The 19,323-nt window shown below is 55.4% G+C and overlaps 3 protein-coding genes across 6 annotated transcripts; 2 read left to right on the forward strand and 1 right to left on the reverse strand.

Annotated features, from left to right (window-relative positions):
- The first annotated feature begins 9 nt into the window (after window positions 1-9).
- Window positions 10-4,252, forward strand: SIRT3 (sirtuin 3). Of its 3 annotated transcripts, none has more exons than XM_057379863.1 (7): window positions 10-158; window positions 1,039-1,230; window positions 1,495-1,727; window positions 1,845-1,945; window positions 2,191-2,352; window positions 2,675-2,884; window positions 3,742-4,252. In XM_057379863.1, exons 2-7 carry the CDS (start codon window positions 1,184-1,186, stop codon window positions 3,760-3,762), a joined length of 774 nt encoding a protein of 257 aa, XP_057235846.1. In that variant the 5' UTR covers window positions 10-158; window positions 1,039-1,183; the 3' UTR covers window positions 3,763-4,252. The 3 variants fall into 3 exon arrangements, with proteins under 3 accessions (XP_057235846.1, XP_057235847.1, XP_057235848.1); XM_057379864.1 differs by having other exon boundaries at window positions 1,042-1,230; XM_057379865.1 differs by lacking the exons at window positions 10-158; window positions 1,039-1,230; window positions 1,845-1,945 and having other exon boundaries at window positions 1,674-1,727.
- Window positions 4,253-4,314: 62 nt separating this feature from the next.
- Window positions 4,315-16,991, reverse strand: RIC8A (RIC8 guanine nucleotide exchange factor A). Of its 2 annotated transcripts, XM_057379862.1 has the most exons (12): window positions 16,875-16,991; window positions 15,943-16,176; window positions 15,315-15,489; window positions 13,000-13,047; window positions 10,386-11,000; window positions 9,967-10,061; window positions 9,029-9,179; window positions 8,710-8,805; window positions 8,410-8,554; window positions 8,023-8,167; window positions 7,259-7,378; window positions 4,315-6,585 (listed from the first exon to the last, which is right to left on the reverse strand). In XM_057379862.1, exons 3-12 carry the CDS (start codon window positions 15,396-15,398, stop codon window positions 6,465-6,467), a joined length of 1,620 nt encoding a protein of 539 aa, XP_057235845.1. In that variant the 5' UTR covers window positions 15,399-15,489; window positions 15,943-16,176; window positions 16,875-16,991; the 3' UTR covers window positions 4,315-6,464. The 2 variants fall into 2 exon arrangements, with proteins under 2 accessions (XP_057235845.1, XP_057235843.1); XM_057379860.1 differs by lacking the exon at window positions 15,943-16,176.
- BET1L (Bet1 golgi vesicular membrane trafficking protein like) lies at window positions 16,986-18,963 on the forward strand. The gene is made up of 4 exons (XM_057379866.1): window positions 16,986-17,062; window positions 17,683-17,774; window positions 18,450-18,506; window positions 18,723-18,963. The coding sequence occupies exons 1-4, from the start codon at window positions 17,044-17,046 to the stop codon at window positions 18,888-18,890; spliced, it is 336 nt and encodes a 111-aa protein (XP_057235849.1). The 5' UTR covers window positions 16,986-17,043; the 3' UTR covers window positions 18,891-18,963.
- Window positions 18,964-19,323: the final 360 nt, after the last annotated feature.

A 19,323-nucleotide genomic window follows, 5' to 3' on the forward strand; every position in this document is an offset into this window, starting at 1 on the left:
GGGAGCACCGGGACCCCCGGGCCGCCCTCAGCACCGCTCTGCTCTCTTGCAGCCTGGAGGAGCCTGTGGGAGCGCGGGCCCCGCCATGGCGGCGGCACTGCACAGGGAGCCCGGTGCGGCGGGGACGGGAAGGGGCTGGCCGGCGGCGGAGCCGGGAGGTACGTGGGGAATGGGCGGCTGGGGACCGGAGCATCCCTGMGGGAACAGGAGGGTGGGGATCGGTGTTGGCATGGGATGTGCTCCCGTGATGGGGGTTGTGCCGTCCCCGTCAAAGCAGGGACATCGCTTTGCGAGCCGGGGCTGGGCTGGCAGCCGGAGAGAAGGGAGCTGCCAGGGAAATATCAGTGTTTTCCCAAGACTGTGAGTTCAGCTCCCTGGAAACCCGGTCTCACAGGGGAGAGCCATGTCCTTGTGACAGCAGGGGAAGGCAGGGCAATGTCACGTCTCTGGAAGGCGCTGTCACATCCCTCTGACAGCAGAGTAAGGCAGGATCATATCCCTGGGAAGGYAGAGCCACTAATTTTCTGGGAGGGGCTGTTCCCTGCCGATAATGACTGTTCCCAAAATGCTAATRACTGTTCCCAGATGATAATGGCTGTTCCCAGCCCAGCTGGGCACAGGGCAGTGATTCCTTTGGACAAGGACACGCTGAGCCTAAGGGGGAGCAATGTCTAAGGGAAATCACAGTGTCTGTGTTCACCTGGGCAAGGTGACACGTCACCTGAGAGAAACTTGTCGAACTCAGGACACTGAAGAGTCTCCTGGATCCCAGAGTGGTGTAAATCAACACTGAGACTGGTAATTGCCAGTGTGTCYATCCCCGTGTCCATGAATAGCTGTGATTTGGTATTTTAGCTCCACGTAAGGAAGTGCAGAGGGATGTGTCTGCTCCAGGGTTTGGGTCAGACTGAGAGCCAAGCTTTCTCCTAGAGAAGCCCTGCTCAGGGAAAAGCTTTCTGTGCAATTTTGGTTGTTTTTCTCCCGCTGAGCCGAAGTGGCTGTCAGTTCTTTCAGTGCTGTGCTTCCCCCTGTGCCCAGCAGGACCCAAGGCTCCAGACCCTTCTGTCTGAGTGCTGCCAGAGCCATTCTGGGCMGGTGGGGAGGTGATGAGGGCAAGCAGAAGCTCACCTTGAAGGACGTGGCCGAGCTGCTGCGGAAGAAGGAATGTCGGCGCGTGGTGGTGATGGCCGGTGCCGGGATCAGCACGCCCAGCGGCATCCCCGACTTCAGGTGATGGCTCCATCCTCCTGGTCCTCAGAGGGCTGAGGCCTTGTCTATGAAAGGGTGATTAAACATTGGAAGGGGCTGGTGTAGAGTTGCCATCCCCGGAGGTGTCCAAGGAACGATGGSTGTGCTGTGGTTGACTAGGTGATGATGGATCACAGGTTGGACTCTATGGTCTTGGAGGTTTTGTCCAACCTCAGCAATCCTGGAATTGTGTCTCCAGCCCATGTACCTCCTGCAGCCCCTCTCAGCTGCCCCCTGTCCCTACAGGTCCCCTGGGAGCGGCCTGTACAGCAACCTGGAGCAGTACGACATTCCCTACCCCGAGGCCATCTTCGAGCTGGGCTATTTCTTCACCAACCCCAAGCCTTTCTTCACYCTGGCCAAGGAGCTCTACCCCGGCAACTACCGCCCCAATTCTGCCCACTATTTCCTCCGGCTGCTGCACGACAAGGGGCTGCTCCTGCGCCTCTACACCCAGAACATCGACGGGCTGGAGAGAGGTGAGCTCCTTCTTCACATCTCCAGCAGCAGCACCAGGARCTGAGGGGAGAAGCAGGATTGGGGAATTGCACACGGGGAGGCTCTGGCTCAGTCCTGTCCCACACGCTGTATTCCAGTGGCTGGGATCCCTCCTGACAGGCTGGTGGAAGCCCAYGGCACCTTTGCCACTGCCACCTGCACGGTGTGTCGGAGGAACTTCCCCGGAGAGGACTTCAGGGTGAGTGGGGCCAGCAGGGCATCAGCACAGCAATTAACACAAGGAGGCATTAATTATTACAGTMATGACAGGTCCAAACCTGTTCTTTTGCCTTGGGGACAAGAGGGAGTGGATCAGGTTTGAGGCTGGGCATTGCTGTATGGACACGTGGTGGTTTTGAACCCCTGTGATGGGCAGGTTTGGGGCCTCTCCCTTCAGGGGAATGGGGTCCCTGTGACAGGCAGTTTTGGGGTCTCTCCCCTCAGAGGGATGTCATGGAGGACAGGGTCCCTCGCTGCCCTGTGTGCACCGGAGTGGTCAAGCCTGACATYGTGTTCTTCGGCGAGCAGCTCCCACAGCGCTTCCTCCTGCACCTGACAGATTTCCCCATGGCAGACCTGCTCTTCRTCATCGGGACATCCCTGGAGGTCTGGGAATAAGGGGAACCCCYGGGGAAAAAGGAATGGAAAACAGGACCTGAAGGAACTCCAGAGGGGAGGGAGGGTTTAGAGACGGCGAGAAAATGGGTCAGGGAGGTGAAATTTGAGGTGGAGGGTAAGAAATAGGGTGGAGGTGCTCTGAGAGACCTTCTGGAAAGCAGATGGGCACCTGGAGAGCTTTGGGGCTACTTGAGGAAAGGCCACCAGGTAACTGGTGACACTGTGACCCGTTCAGAGCTGGGGTGGCTGAGGGGTTCTGAGCTGAGTGTGCCAGGTGACTGTCTCTGTTCCCCCTCGGTTCCCCCCTCAGGTGGAGCCCTTCGCCAGCCTGGCCGGAGCCGTGCGCAGCTCCGTGCCAAGGGTCCTCATCAACCGGGAGCTCGTGGGCCCCTTTGCGTGGCAGCAGCGCCACAACGACGTGGCYCAGCTCGGGGACGTGGTCGGGGGCGTTGAGAAGCTGGTGGAGCTGCTGGGMTGGAGTGACGAGATGCAGACACTGATGCAGAAGGAGAAAGAGAAGGTAGGAAGAGGCTCAGAGCGCCAGCTGCCCCCTCAGCCTCTGTGCTCCCTGTGCTGGAGTTACCCAGGGGAGTGGGTTACTACACTGCAAAGAGTGCAAAAAAAACCCAAACCAACCCAAACMTGTTTCACAGGAGCAATAAGCAGTAGGAGAGAGGGAAGGGATGCTCTGATTGTGCTGAGACCCAAGCAGTGCTGCTGTAGCTGGACAGGGAGTGGAGTTCCTGCTCCTGCTCCACTTGGTAGTGATGAATCCTTAAAAATCTTTTTTTCCTCCACCATTCTCACATCTGTAACCTTCTGGGATCTTCAGGAGTGAGAAATTGCAGGGGAACAAGTTCTTAATTACTCAGAGCWTAGTGCTGATGTTAATTACTACATTCCTTTAGACCACTGGGAGGATTTCTCCATATTTCACATCAAACACAGCTGTATTTCTTAGGAATATGCTGTCCAAACGTGACTTCATAAAATCTGGCCTCAAGATTCCAGTTGTCTCATCCATGTTGTTCTTACTTTCATCAGATTATGAGGCAGGAATGAGTAGCAATTCTTAGCCTTTTGGCCAGGTTTTTGATTTTCCAGCACCAATGTTTTGGGGACGAGCCAGCCCTTGGCTCCATGCTTGTGCTGCTCTGAATCCCTGTTGGATAATGCTGATAGAGGAAACTGTGAGAGAGGAAAAACAGTTGCTTGGAGCAACCTGGACTWGTGGAAAGTGCAGGGGCTGGGACTGGATGAGCTTTAAGRTCCCTTCCAAGCCAAACYATTCCAGGAYTGCGGGATTCTGTGCAACCTGTCGGGATGGTGCTGGAATGTTTGATGCTCCCTGGCAAGCRCTGTGGTCTCTGTTTTCAGCTGGATGCCAAGGAGAAGTAGGAAGGTGCTCCTGTCACCTCTCAGCACGTCATTTGAGGACGTCCAGCCACGAGTGTCACCAGCAAGTGTCCAAGGGCCTGGGGGCTCGTGCCRGCATATCCAATGAGCTCAGTGTCTGCAGTTGGCTGTGGGATCTCCCTCCTTCCAAGCCATCCACCCCAGAGCCCCTCAGAGGCACTGGTTCGACGGAGCAGGAGCTGGAATGCCATGAAGGTCATGCCAGGACAGACTGGAGCGAGTTTTCCAGCTCCCACTGGGCTGAGCAATCCAGTTCCTGTCACAGCTCCTCCCCAGCCACTGTTCCCTTGGCCATCATCCTCGGCTGCTGCAGGCTGTGTTTAGCCTTCCGTGAAATCTCTGCTAATCAGAGGACAAGCCAGGGGCGGGGGTAGCTGCCCCCATTCTAGCTCAAGCTGTTAGAGAATTTCTGAATCACTAGAGTGTTAATTATTTAATAATAAAGAGAGAAATAATTTGTTTCTGGATGTCACCTGAGGGGTTTTCTGTAAAGTCACACCTTCTGTCCCCACCACTGCGCCTTTCACCTGCTTTTTAGTACCTTATTTCCCTTTTTCCCCCTCACACAAGTGCCTTTCCCTGTTGTAGATGCCATCCCGGGGGGTGGCAGTGTCACAGCCCTGTCACAGCAGTGTCCCAAACCTGCCACAACACAATACAGAGCTTTGTGSCACATGGATCCACACTGGAAATGGTGAGGACTTGTTTTTAACCACCCTCTGCTTCCCCCAAAGCGGAGTTCTATGATTCTATGAACACCTCTTCCCAAAACGCCCAGTGCCAAGCTCACTCCCTGCTCCAGGGCATTCCAGGCCAGGCCTGGCAGCTGTTCTGAGGGATTTAAAAGCACTCTGGAAAATTGAAACAATATCAGAAGCAGCTGCATTAAAAGCACCAAACCCCCCCTTTTCCTTCTGCAGGGAAAGCTTGGGAAAGCTTCAACAGCTGGGAAGGGATCAGGGGACGTGTCTGCACACAGAAGGGCACTGGGGGAGTTTTTTGCTAGTTAAAAAGAAAGATGCAGTTGGCCTAAAAGCTCCCACTGTGACAGAGCAGGGCTGTCCCCAGCCCAACAGCTGGAATGGCACTTGGGGGTCAGTCAGGAACWAAACAGAACCACAGGATTATCCAGGTWGGAAAAGCCCTTCCAGACCATCAAGTCCAGCCTGTGACCGATCCCCACCTTGTCACCAGCCCAGAGCACYRAGTGCCATGTCCAGGTGTTCCTTGGACACTTCCAGGGATGGGGATTCCASCATCCCMCTGAGCAGCCCCTTCCAATGCCTGCCAGYCCTTTCCATGAGGAAATTCCTCCTGGTGTCCAACCTAAACCTCCCCTGGCACAGCTTGAAGCCATTTCCCCTTGTCCTGTCCCTGTTCCTGGGAGCAGAGCCCGACCTCCCCCGCTGTCCCTCTTGTCAGGGAGCTGCGCAGAGCCACAAGGTCCCCCCTGAACCCCTTTTCTCCAGGCTGAGCTCCCTCAGCTCCTTGTGCTCCAGACCATTCCCCAGCTCCATTCCCTTCTCCAGACATGCTCTAGCCCCTCAATATCCTCCTGTCCACAAAGGGCTCAGAGCTGGACATGGCAATCAAGGGGCCTCAGCAGTGGAAACTGGAAAACCAAGCAAAGCACCCCTCCAGCTCTTCACCTCTGGGACCACGTTCAGGAACACCCTCAGCTCCTAAGGACACACAGGCAGAACTACTGGGATCCTCTSCCATGGGGACAGCCACAGGGCTTTCCTTGCTCCCAGGAATCACGGCMACGCTCCCACGTGTCAGGTTGGCTTTATTCTAGCGTCACTTGTGCATTCCTACTCGTGACGGRAGGTTTGGAAACTTGGGTACATGAGACAAATGGGAAGATTTTCTTTCCAAAGAAAACAGGAATAAAAATAAAGATAAATCTACACCAGGCCCGAGAGCAGCCCCTGGGGTCACAGCGGCCTGGGGACAGCGAGGAGGAGCCAAGGACAGCTCAGGTATTGGCCTTTTGTCTGGAAAGGTGGAGGTGAGGAGAGGCAAATGCCCAAACCCAGCTGGGTGGTGACAGGGACAGTGCCCAGTGCCAAGGAAGGGACATCAGAGCATTCCCAGCAGCCACCCACGTGCTCTCTCCTGCGGCCAATGGAATGTTGAAGCTTCCAAGGCCTCACAGGGCTCTGCTCTGCTCACCCACACGCTCTGGGTGTGCATGGACCTGGATGCAGCCCCCTGCACCACACCCTGCAGATCCTGCTCCCACTGGAGGCCCACACCCCTCTCTGACAGCCCCCCTTCCCATGGCATTCCCGGGGAGAAGCCCCCACTGTGGACACAGCCACACACACATGGGAGGCTCTGTGGATCACTGAACCCTGATGCAGCGGCAGCAAGAGCCTCCCCCTGACCCTTCTTCCCAAACAGCACATATTTAAAACCCAAAAATCCTACTGGAGAGTCCCGGAAGCAATTTGGAGTGTGAAATCCTCAAGGCTGCTGACAGGAGAGATCGAGGTGGAGCCAGGAGACCTCTGGAAGGAGAGGTGGCTATGGAGCTGGGAAGGAGGCAGGTGTTCCAGGTGGTGGGCTGTGATCTGGATCCCACAGGGCGAGTCCTGGCGCAGTGCCRGCCCCTGGGTGCAGCACCAGTTCCGAGGGAGAGCGGCCGGAGCTCGGCTCTCCGTGGCTGCGGTGGAGCCGGCTCAGTCCAGCCCCAGGTCCGAGTCGGAGGACGAGCGCTCGTCGGCGATGCTGCGGATGGCGTTCTCCATGGGCGCCAGGTTGCCGCTGGGGGTGACGCCCATGGGCTGGATCACCTTCTCCCTGCAGCCAGGAGGAGAGGGGGAAGGTAAGGCATAGCTGCAGCAGGGCATGGGAACACACCAGGAATACTGCAGGAATGTGGAAATAGCCTGAAACGTGCCCAAACCCTTCTAAAGATCCCTTCTTTAAAACTTCCAGCATGGCAAAGCAATGGTTTGGAAGCACAATCCTGCTCCCTGGAACAGGCTCTTTTCTAGAGTCCTGYTCCGTGTGGCTCGGGATTCCCAGAGGAAAACCAGCACTGATGTCCTTGTTCCTCTCCCTCCAACACATGATAAAGTTAATTTCCTCCTACTCTCGAAAGCCTGAACTCAGCTGKGCTTCTCTGGATCAGAGATGACTGGAGAGAGCAACCCAACAGGGAAATTGGATGGTGGCACTGGCTGCCATCTGTCCCCACTGTCTGTCCCCAGAATGCTGCTTCCCCCTGAGCAGCATTGCCAGGACAGAGGCTGCTGCAGGTGCTTGGGAACAGCGCAGGCACAGCGAGGAATTCCGCAGTGTCYCATCATGGCAAAGCTGGAGGGCCTGGCAGTGCCCTGCTGCCAATCTGGAAGAGTTTCCCCATGCATCCCCTGCCACTCCCTCTCCCAGATCCCTTCAGGCCTTGGGAACACAGACAAAGGCAGGCTTGTGACAGATGTACCCCCAGACACACACCATGTCCCAGTACCTGGACAACTTGTCAAACATGTTGACCAATTTCATGGCTTCGTGCTCCTTCTGCTCCTCCGTCATCCCTTCCATGGGGTTGGGCAACTTCTCCTCCACACGGCCCGTCACRGGGTTGATGCTGCAGAGAGCAGTGAGGTCAGGGCTCAGGAGAGGGGACAGGAGGTGACAAAGGGCTGTTTGGAATCCTTCTGAGCTTGTGGGCAGAGCAATGGCACAGCAGGACTGGCTCTCACTGCTGCTCGTGTCCAGAGCCCCAGGTGCCAGTGCTATGAGGGGTTCTGACCTACGTCCTTATAGACACCTCCCTTTTCTCTAACATGCCCTTCTGCCAATGCCACAGTGCCACTGGAAATGAGGAACACAAGGGCAGGTGACGTTTCCTCCCTCTCCTCATGGCAGAAGACAAAAGCTAACAAGAGAAAATCCCAACAAACCCARCCTGCAAGAACACTCAACAGGAAACCAGTGAGTGTGGGACACACGGGTGGRCATGGACTTGGACCTCCCTCCCTTGAGATACCACCCACAAAGGAGAGGGCAAGGGAACAAAAACAGAGGAAGGGAAAAAGAGGAACCAAAAAACAGCTGAGTGGAGCAATGCTGAGCTCTGGAGAGGGGTAGGAGTAACAGGCACTTCCATTCGTGCTGCATGTGGAAGAGATGAACAGGGAGATGGCAGGAGGTGCATGCAGAGGGATGAAGCAGGGGCAGGAGGAAGGTGAGGGCGGAGGGCAGTTTCCGAGCAGGAACAGATTTCTTTACTTGGGCTTTGCCTCTTTGTACTCCTCCGTGTCCGTGTCTTCATCCTCCGAGTACTCCCCCTCTTCCCGGCCGCCGGCCATGAGGCCCCGTGCCGCCAGCAGCCCCGCAGCGTTCCCGTAGCCCGTGTACTTGACAAACCGGGACACTGCCGGGAGAAGGGACACACACCACCCTGTGCTCCCCTCCTGCTCCCAACCCCAGCAGCACAGCTGTGCCGTGTCTCCAAGCCACGGAGACGTGGAGACGCTGACAGGGAGCAAAGCCCATGGTGAGAGACACCACCTGCTTCCCACAGAGCTCCCAGAGCTCTCCCCTTTCCCCACTGTCCCAAGGGAAGGCAGAAGCCCTGCAGAGGGTCCCTGTGGAAGCCCCCGCTGTGGGACTCACCGCTCTCCTTGCAGAGCACGAAGAGGAACTCGGCAGCGCAGTGCTTGACGTCGGTGTCGATGTGGGTCATGAGCCTCACCAGCTTGTTCCGCAGGGAATTGCCCACCTCCGGCCGGTTGCGCACGTCCCGCAGCGGTGGCAGCACCTGCGGGGCCACGGAGAGGTCACTGTGGCTACCAAAGGCCTCAAGCACCCACAGCAGAAGCCAGAGGTGTCTGGAGGGTGGCCATAAGCAGGGTTTTGCTCGTCTCCCCTCCCCTCAGGGCAGCACCCCTGAATGCAGGGCTGAGCACGGCGTACCCTGGCCTTCAGGAACTTTCTGGTCTGCCGGTGAACCCGGGCACTCTCYGTCAGCAGGTTCAGCACTGGGGTCAAACTCTCCTTCAGTTTATGGCCCTGCAGAAACATTCCCAAAACGAGCAGCATGTCAATCATGCCGAGCCCTCACAGCAACAGCAGCCACCTTCCCAACCCAGGGATGTTGGTTTAGTCCCACCAACCCCAGCTCTGCCAAGAGCTGCCCCTCCTACAAAGGGCTAACTCCAAACCGAGCGTGGTGCTCCCACCAGGCGAGGGGAAGGTGCCCTGGGCTGGGGGAAGGAGCAGCCCCACCATGTACCCTGTCCAGGCGCCGCTCCAGGAAGTCCAGCAGGATGCTGACCGCATCCATGTTGACGCCCATGTACTCMAGCGAGCCCGGCCGCACTTTGGGGGTCAGCAGCACGTCCAGACACTTCAGGGGCAGGTTGCCCAGCAGGTTGACTGTGTGACTGCACATGTGAAAGAGAAGAGAAGTGAACTCACAGTGATGGAGCCTTGCTCAKAGAAGTTCTTCAGCTCTGCAGAAATGAAGGCCGGTGATTAACTTCCAGGAGTGTGAGGACCCTGTGATCCAAGCTTTCCTGGAGCRTCTCAAGCTCCTCACACTACTGAAAAGGAATAACTTTAAATGCTTTTTGAGCAGCTGAACCATGTGCTGAGAGTCCAAAGAGACTTCAGTGACAACTGAGAACCCACAGGTCGTGACACAGAGCCAAGCAGGACCAATGTTGGTGGTCTGAGGTCTGTCTCTGGAGTCTCCTGTACCACTTCTTATCCTGATGGTCCATGCCAGCACTGCTTGGGATCCCCCTGACTATGTGTTCTTGGGGACAGGGTGGTGTCACCTGCTCCAAGCTGAAACCCCTGCACCAATAATGCCTGGCAACATGACACAGCCAATTTCTCAGCACRGCTTAAGGCTAATTAAGGTCACCTCATGGACTTTTTAATTAAAGCAGCACACATCTTCTCTGGCCAGCTGCCCACTGAGGTGGATGTCACTGCTGGGACAGCCTGACACAAGACATGAAACAGGATTTCAGGGGCCAGGAGGGCATTCCCACATGGCATTCCAAGGCTGTTGGAAAGGCTGTTTCTGAGTTCCAGCAGCATGAGGGATCTTGGCTAAACCCAAGAGCTGCTGGTCAGCAGTGTCTCACCCAGCRGCTCAAGCTCATGCAGGATGTGCCTGGGGGAGCAGGCGAASCTGCAGGTGAAGCTCTTCCCACCACAGACCTGTGGAACTCCTCGGTACGGTCCTCGCCGTCAGCGCAGATCATGAGGCAGTGGCGCAGGAGGGCACCCAAGTGCCGGTACAAAGCAGCGTCTTCCTGGCCCCAAAATGGAGAAGGAACACCTTGATCAGCAAAGGGGATCCCACACCTCCCAGAGCCTGCAGCCTATCCCCCTCCAGCAGCAGGCTCTGGACTGCAGGGGGTTCCAGGGGAAGCATACCCTCAATTCTCCTTTTGGGAATGCTCCAAAAGCACAGGYAAAGTGAGGGATAATACTGCACTGRACAGAGGCAGTGCCCTAAAGACACCTGAGTCCCTCCCCACCCTGAGGGTACACAGTTTGGGACACGAGGAAATGCAAGGGAGGAGAAAAATTGCAAAGCCAGAGCCTGGAGACACATGAATGCCCAASMAGCTCACCTCRTCCACCTCCCTCTTGCTGGAATCAAAGGTGATGTTGAAGAGCACTTTGAGGATCTCCATGGCTCGCTCCGTCTCCTGCCGAGGCAAAGGCTGCAGAAGTCCCTCCTCGGTGGCAACTTCRTAGGGGTCCAACCACTTGACCCCGAGGGTCAGCTCCAGGGTGTCTGTCATGAGGCTGATGCCCCGGAGCTCCTGGGCGAGCTGCTGCCTGATGTCCACCCTGAGGGCCGTCAGCAGGAACAGCAGGCGCAGGTCGAAGAATTTGATGTCGTGAGGGAGACTCCGCTCGTTGTAGAGCTTGATGCGCCGGGCCAGCCCCACCACCAGCCGCCCCTGGGCCGTCAGCTCCTGCGCCATGGCGCTGCTGAACACAATGTTGCACAGGCATTTCAGTGATTCCAGGATTACATCCAAATCTGGGACCTCCCGGATGAGCTCCTCCGAGTAATCGATGCCAGCGTGCCTGGAGAGGGTCTTCAGGCCTTCCTTGGTGGTGAAAGGGTCGAGGCAGTGCTTGTCTCGGGACAGGATGCGGATGCTCTCCAGGCAGGTGACCTGGCAGGACGGCTGCAGCTCCCTCTCCAAGAATGTGATCAGCAGCTGGGCCATTTTCTGTGCAGTTGGAAATAAGCAACACCTTGGATACCCACAGCTCCAAGTGCTCCCTCTGCCCCCCRCATGCTCTGCCCCGGACAACAGCAGGGTCACCTGCTCCTCAGAAAGTGCCTGGCTCTGGCATTGATCCTGCACCAGTCTGGGCAAGAACAACCGGGAAAAAATGCCTTGCAGAAAGTGCTGGGTGTAAAGGGAGAGCACAAACAGGTCACTGCTGTAGCTCTGCCCCGGTGAGGATGGTTCAGGCTGACAGGGTTGACCTGACCACTCCACAGGACCCGAGGGAGGTGAAGGGAGCATGTGATGCCTTGGGAAAAGAGGTGAAGAGACCTCAGGAGATTCAAATAAGCAGCATCTCCTTAATTTCAGTGCTGTCTGGAGACCTACTGGCCCAGATCCTCTGTGGGTACAGACTGGCAGAGCCCCACTAACACAATTCAGCTCACGGGGAACAACAAGTCATGAAGCAGCACCAGAGCACAGGTAAGGCCTTACAGACATGGGCAGCTCAGGCTGAACCACGTGTGGCAACACTTCACACACAGCTGGGGCAGCTGAGAGCCCATCAGACCTCGACACAGCTCAGAGCATGGATCTTTCTGTGATGTTACAAGAGCAAAAGAACCCAAAAATGAGGTTTGCAACTGGCTAAACACAACCCCATTGGTTGYACTTTGAAATAATCATAGAATTATTAAGGTTGGAATCATTAATCATAACCATTAGTCATTAATCATAATCATTCAGGTTAGAAAAGACCTCCAAGACCATCAAGTTCAACTTTGACCAACCAGCACCTTCACAACAACCCCAGAGAACTCAGTGCCACATCCAGCTGTTCCTGGAGTACCTCCAGAGATGGATGGTGACTACACCACCTCCCTGGGCAGCCCCTTCCAATGCCCCACCACCCTYTTCATTAAGAAATTCCTCTTGATTGTTCAACCTGACCCTCCCCTGGCAAAATTAAACTACTGAGGAAGGGAGGAAGGAAGGAAAACTGAACTCTAGTCCTTAATGTGTGTGCCCCACACCGACATCCTGGGGAAGTGAGGAAGTACAGCTGTTCCTCTTCTCCTTCCTCACAGGGAGACAGAGTTTCAGATCCAGTCACAGTGACCAAAGTCTCATGCTGGCTCAGGGGGAAAGAGATCTCGGGGTGTTTGCCTGAAGCTGAACCATCAGAACAAGCAGCAGGAACTGGTGGTGTTTCATGGCATACRCTCTGAAAGTGGGACACTGTGCGACAGTGTGCCTGCAGCCACGTCCTGTGTGACTRTCCCAGCTCAAACAGGGTCAGTGCAAGGCAAAGAGATCTCAGCAGATCCAGCCCCACACTTCAGGCTGTGCTGGAACACCCTCTGTGGCAGCAGCTGGCCCTGGCACAGCCAAAGGAGGTCCTGYTCTCCACCCGGGTCACCTGGCCTGCACTCGCTGTGCTAACACAGGCATTGGCACCATCCACCAGGGWACTGACCACAAAACTGAGCCAGCTGGAAAATAATCCAGGGAAAACAGCCATTCTTATGGCAGAACAGCCAGGCCGAGGCCTGCCCTGGCATGAAGAGCTGCAGGAGCAGGAATGGGCAGGCAGAGTGTTCCTTYCCTCCAAGTGCCAGATTACACCAGCTTAAAGGATCTGTTAGTACACAGCTCCGGGCAAATCCCACTGCTGGCTCCCAGCAGAGCCTCTCACCCTCCCTTGGAGCCAGCAGTGCTGTGATCCCTGCCCACAGGCACCAGAGATCATCCCAAAGGCATTGCACCCGTGTCTGGGAATGGATCATGGAACTGCTGCTAATGCCGGATGGATGCTGACCTTTATCCAAAACCACCAGCTACTGATGGAAAAAACAGAGCCATTCCCTAACCAAGTGAATGGAAAACTCTCATTTCTTCTTCTGTGGGAGCTGTTTGCCAAGCCCAGCTGGACATGAGTACAGAGCAGCTGACTTACACACAGACCAGAGGARGAAAGCAAGGAGCGTGTGCCTACCTTCCTTTCTTCCCGCTCCTCATCCTCGAAGGTGAAGCACTGAGATTTCTGTGGGAAAAACAAAACCAATCAGGATACGGAAGAGGTTAAAACTCCATGGGACCAGGACAGAGCCATTCAGCTGGAAAGCAGCAGGTCCAAAACATGCTGCAACTGCAAACACACCATCTCCCGACAGTGCACACCCTGTAATGGGCATCACCCCTGGATCCATGGAGCCACTGGAATGCCACGGGCCAGCTGACAGATGGATTTAGTTTAAATACTGCAGCAGCACAGTGGGTATTCATCCCAATCCTAATATCCCGTAAAAGCCAGTAATTCCCCTGCTCAGCAACACCACAAGCTGTGCCTCTACGTCTCCCCTTGACATTTTTGTTCCTTTTCCTGGCCAAAAGAAGTCCTTGGTACATGGGAATGGATTCCCGTGGTTATCCAGGTCGTTCTTTAAACACAAGGGACTTGATCTCCACACTCCATCCTGTTCCCTTCCTAACAAGCACTCCTGATCTCCACTCATGGGAAACATTTCTGTTTCTCTCATCATTTTGGTTGTTCTTCACTGACAGTCCCCTTCCTGGCCAAAACTGCTCCCATGGAACTGGAGAGCACAGGAGATCACAGGTGCCTGGGGAGAAGCAGCATTTCCCAGTGAGTGAGGCAATCCTTGTTTACACCAAGAGAGGGTTTGATCCCAGCTTGGAGAACGAAGGCATTTAAAATCCATAAACCACTGATCCATGTGTGACGCTGTTAGTCTGTCCAGCCCAGAAGCAGCGATGGACACAGTGCCTGGAGCAGCCCCAGGGGTGGGGGAAGGACAGGAGAACTCTGGCCAGGCTGTGTGTGAGCTCGTGAGCTGATCCATCCACAGGCAGTCACCAGGAACGTTACCAGGAACCGATATCTCGGTCCCGGCACTGCCCCATTCCACAGATAGCCAAGCTGCTTGCTCTTCCCTCAGCACATCCTCTCTGCAGGCTGTAACCCCTTCTGGGGGTATTTCGGTCACACCTGGGATTTTGCTTTAGGTGGAGTTTATTCCCAGCAACCAAAAATTGAGTGCATGACAGTGAATTAAGATAAATCCACAGGAAAAGGATACAGAACCATCAGTCTTGCAGCAGAAGCGATACCAGGCCGTGCCGGCTTTATCTGCAGTTTCATAATCCTCTTTGACTGCTCCATTTCCTCCAGACAGGCCAGCAAACCCTCTGGCTTCAGCTCCCTAGGCCTGATACCCCGGGAAGGGCCCAGCTGGGGGAATCCAACCGGAAATATCGTGGTTTGGGGGCACAGAGATTCTGTTTGCACCCCAAGGACTCCGCCGCTGGACCTGCTGCTGGTGCAGTTAATCCTCGGTGCTGTCCTTAACAGGCACCTGCTCCGTCTTGGCCAATATTTCTCCATTCCAAATCCAACTGTTAGGAACAGTTCCACACACTCTCTCTCTCTCACACACACTCTTGCAAAATACTCTTCAGGTTTTCCCTGCTGGCTTCCACCTACTCCAGCCTGGTGCAGAGTGAGTCACAGTGATCCACAGGGCCAGCCCCTCCCAGGGGAAACCTCCAAAGGAAATTTCCCTGACAACCAGAGTGTGTTTCCAACAGGATTTCACAGAACCATGGAAYATCCTGAGCTGGAAGGAACCCACAGGATCATTCAGTCCAGCTCCTGGCCCTGCACAGACACCCCAACAAACCYACCCTGTGCATCCCTGGGAGCATTGTACAAACACTCCTGGAGCTCTGGCAGCCTTGGGGCCGTGACCATTCCCTGCGGAACTGTTCCAGAGCCCCACCACCCTCTGGGGGAAGAACCTTTCCCTAACATTCAACCTGAACCTCTCCAGCTATTCTCTCATGTCCTGTCACTGGTCACAGAGAACAGAGGTTGGAGCTGCTCCTCAAGAGGAAGCTGTAAACAGCTGAGGTCTCCCTTCAGTTTCCTTTCTCCAAGCAAAAACCTACTCCCATGGATAATTTTTTCCTGCTTTAAGGCTAGACACTCTTCAATCTCTGCTCCCATCTCACTGGAGTTTGATATTCTATATTCATGATTTACTGCTTTCAGAGCCATGCCCATATGAAATCCCAGCAGCCACCTCTAAGCATCTTTGACTTGCAAATCCCAACGTTGTTTCACCTGCAGCTCCTCCCGGGACTCTTTTATCACCTCCAAAACTGCCTTAACATAAAAGCTCCTCCTACTCGGTCTTCACACCGACTCTTATTTCCCTGCCAGGTTTTACTTGGAATCTGAATAATAATTTATTTTTAGTTGAGTTGAGAGAAGGGCTGATGCTCACTCACCTCTTGGTTGTAGACCTGGAGCACCTTGAGAACCGTGTCTTGCTCCCCGYTTTCCAGCGTGGACACCACAGCCTGGAGCTCCATGATCCCGATAGCTTAGCGACGGCGCAGCACGGAGGAAGGGGAGTTAGGGGGGCTTCCAGGGTGATGGAAAAGCACCTCGGCACTCAGATCTCTGAGAGGGAAGAGAGAAAGGGATGGGGAGAGCAAGGAGACAAAAAACGCTACACAAAAAAAAAAAACTCGAGTGATATTGCTCACACTGCTGCATCCATAAAAGTGGAGCAGATGGATAACCCGAGCAAAGCCAGCAGCCAGCTTCCTCTCTCTCCCGCTAATCCTCTTCTTCCTCGCGTCGCTTTTCAATGTTTAATATATGCCCTCCCAGGAAAGCGCTCAGGGAAAACCTTCCCCCCACCAGCCGGGGATTAACGCGGAGCAGATAACAGCAGCTCCCTGAAATAGCTCCCTGCCTCCTCCTCCTCCTCCTCCCCGCCTGCCCTGATTTCTGCTGCCGCACAGGGGGGAAAATAACAAATAAAGCCAGAAACATTCCCGTGGAGTGACAAGGGATGGAGCGGCGAGGCAGCCAGGCGGGAGAGCATCCTCCGGCTCCGGGCGGAGCTACCTTGGCAGGCGGTGGGAAGCAGAGCAGGAGGGTTTGGTGGCAGCTCGGATGATGGCCGATGCCTGCAATCGCAGCCAAAAGGCGCGTCCGGAGCCGGTTGTCCCCCGGGAGAGGATGTCCCTGCCGACAGTGCCAGCGAGCAGATGCGCAGCACCGCGGGATTATTTTGGACACGGCACCGSTTTAGCGGCTGGCGGAGCCACGCGAGCCCACGGCGATGGGATGTGACTGCCGCTGGGGGGAAATCCAGCAGATTTGGGCTCGGACACGTGTGTGGCTGCSGTGTTCCCATGAGGATAAGGCTGAGCTCGTCACACCAACCTCAAAAAACCGGGAACCCGTGCCCAGAGCCCACGGGCTTTGGGGATCACAGGGGTTGTCCCCTCCTGCCCACGCAGCCCCAAAGGGGCTTTTCGGGAGGACCAAAATGGGCAGATCCTGCATTTTGGAAGGCGGAAAGCTGCGGGGACAGGAGGCTGGGCTGGCYCGGGTCAGAGACACAGCATCCCCACACCCAGGGGCTGGGATGGAGAGGATCCACTCTGCTTTTGGGGGSATGGCATGAGCCAATGGATCATTGGGCATATCCCCCTTTTCCAYAACCCTGCTGGCTCCCCACATTGTCACCTCCTTCCCCCACCATTTGGGTACATTCCAAACCCCCTTTTTTTGTCAACAAACCCCTACTTATATCCCTAAACCCTTACCTTTCTCCCCAAACCTCTATTTTTCATCCCAAGCCCCTATTTTCTCCCCCAAACCCCTATTTTTTCCCCCCAAATCCCTAATCTTTCCCCTCCAAACCTCTTTTTCTCCCCAGACCCCAATTCTTGTCTCCAAACGGCTATAATTTTGGCCAATCCTCCCCTTTTGTAGCCCCGGTTTTCTCCCCCAGCCCCATGCCGTGCCCCCTGTCCGGGCACCGGCCGTACCTGCGGCCCGGGATCCCTCGGGGGGATGTTCCAGCCTTTCCGCCCCGGCCCGGGCGAGCGGCCCGAGGGTCCCGGTGCCGGGGGGAAGGAGGAGGAGGAGAAGGAGGAAGAGCGGGCGGACATTTCGTGGCGGCTCCGCCCGGCGGGGCGGGACGGGCCATAGGCGGCCATGGCGGAGCGGGGCCGAGGTGAGGGGACAGCGACAGCCACAGGGTCGGGTTTGGGGGGCAGAAGAAGGGGTCAGGGGGAAGAGGATCCCCCGATCCCACTAAACCCCATGGGGCCTCTCGCCGTGCCCTGATTTCCTTCCTATAGCCCTGGAATCGCCTCCCCGCGTAATCCTTAATTGCCCTGCTGGGCCCTTTTTGGGATCCTGGACCAACCCCTAATTACCTCCCCCAATCCTTAATTGTCCCCTTSAGCCCCCAAGTGCCCCCCATAAACCCTAAATCCCCTTTGAGCCCCTAACTGCCCCCATAACCCCTAATCGCTCCGGAAATCCTAAATCCCCCCCCACCAACCCCAGCTACCCAACAATGGGGGGCAATGCCGAGAGACTCCGACACCGCCAAAGGGAAAAGGGCCCAAATTTGCCGGKTTTCACCCAAATCTCATCCCTGGATGTCACCGAGCTGCTGCTGGGCCACGGTGGCAATTCAGAGTGCCAAGTCAGGGTTCTTGCCCTGGCTTTTTTGGGGAAAGGTTGGGTTGTTTTGGTCAGTTTTGGGAGTGTTCCACGGTGCAAACCATGAGAGGAGGGGCTGTGACACTTGGGCAGGGACAATGAGCTCCTCTTTCTTGTGCCCAGGGCAGAGTCCGAGCGCCATGGAGGACCTGCTGGACGTGGAGAACAAGCGGATGGCTGACAGCCTGGTCAGCAAGGTCACCAGGCTGAAATCGGTGAGTGCCGAGATCACGCCAGGTGTTGAGGTGAAGGATGGGATCTGGTTACTTGGGGATCATGCAGAGGATCACAGAGCCATGGAATGGTTTGGGTTGGAAAGGACCTTAAATCTCATCCAGTGCCACCCTGTGCCACAGGCAGGGACGCCTTCCACTAAACCAGGTTGCTCCAAGCCCCCTCACCTGGTCTTGAACAGGATATTGCTAAGCTCACTTGCTCAGGGGAAAAATCACAACAAAAAGGCGGGTAGATTAATTTTGGAAAATACCTGTCTCTCTGTTGCCAGTGCTCTTAAAGCTGGTTTGTGCCTGCTAACATCAAATTAAGCTCTAAATTATTGCTAAAAATTTACTATAAGCCATGAAAGAAATCAATGACTCGGTGTGTGAAAGGGCAGATTGAATTCCTGCCATTGTATCCCAGTGTTTAAACTCCCCTCTCCACCTGACAGATTTAGACAGTCAGGCTTTCTTTTCAGAGCTGGAAAAGTTTACCTGCCTGACAGGGAAATGAGAAGCTTTTTCCTTGTTCCTGTACCAGATAAACCCCTGTGTGTCTGTTGGAGCTGGGAAAGCAGCAGCTTGTTTTAATAACATGTATTTCAGATTTTAGAGGTTTTCTGAACATTAATTAAAAGCTCATTAATGCTCATTTTCTGCCTTGCCCTGCAGCTTGCTCTGGATATCGACAAGGATGCTGAGGACCAGAACCGCTACCTGGATGGCATGGTAAGGACCCGGGAAATGGGACACAGGGCTTTCTGTGCAAATCTGGGAATTGGGATGAAAGGTGGCATGGCAAAAGCTCTTAAGGGAGAAAGGAGCCCTAAATCAGCACCAGGATTGTTGGGGTGCCCTGTGCAGGGCTGGAGTTGAACTGGAACATCCTTGTGATTCRGGATATTTGGTGATCTGGCAGTGCCTCCAATGTGTGTTTGCCCGCAGGACTCGGATTTCCTGAGCGTGACAGGGCTGCTGACGGGCAGCGTGAAGCGTTTCTCCGGCATGGCGCACTCCGGCCGCGACAACCGCCGGCTGCTCCTCGCCGTGTCCGTGGCGCTCATCCTCATCTTCTTCATCCTCTACTACCTGGTGTCCCGGGCAGGGAGCTGAGCCCGGCCTCGGAGGATGTCCCCAAGCTGGGCAGGTGTCACAGGCCAGGTCCCCAACATTTTCCAGAGGAGCCTTCAGCCAGAGCTCCGCCTTCCAAGTGACTTTTCCTCCCTCCAGCTCCTCGTCGCTGAGCCCAGACAGCTCTGCCAAAACAAGTTCAGCTCCAAAGGGATCTTCATGTCYAAAGTGATTTTGGATATGACTTCCTGCCTTGTCCACATCCTGTGGGCTGTTTCTAAAGGCCACTTCCATGTCAACCTCCCTCGCTGAGACCGGGAACTGATATTYAAATCCAGGGACTTGTGGATACTCCAAGGTTTAATGACCCAGCTGAGCTTTGTGAGCTGCAGGATTTAGGATGCTGATTTGTGGGATTTGGGAGTACTAATGTGTGACTGACATTCCATGTGGTTGCTCTCCGTTTCCCTGGGGC

Source organism: Malurus melanocephalus, unplaced genomic scaffold (genome assembly GCF_030028575.1).
Source record: "Malurus melanocephalus ecotype Western Australia unplaced genomic scaffold, MMel_1.1 scaffold_426, whole genome shotgun sequence".
Lineage (NCBI taxonomy): Eukaryota > Metazoa > Chordata > Aves > Passeriformes > Maluridae > Malurus > Malurus melanocephalus.

What these genes read in the sequence shown, in the direction of transcription:
- BET1L (XM_057379866.1), top strand. An exon ending in AGGTCACCAGGCTGAAATCG is followed by an intron (nt 17,775 to 18,449) that starts GTGAGTGCCGAG and finishes CTTGCCCTGCAG; the next exon opens with CTTGCTCTGGATATCGACAA. An exon ending in ACCGCTACCTGGATGGCATG is followed by an intron (nt 18,507 to 18,722) that starts GTAAGGACCCGG and finishes GTTTGCCCGCAG; the next exon opens with GACTCGGATTTCCTGAGCGT.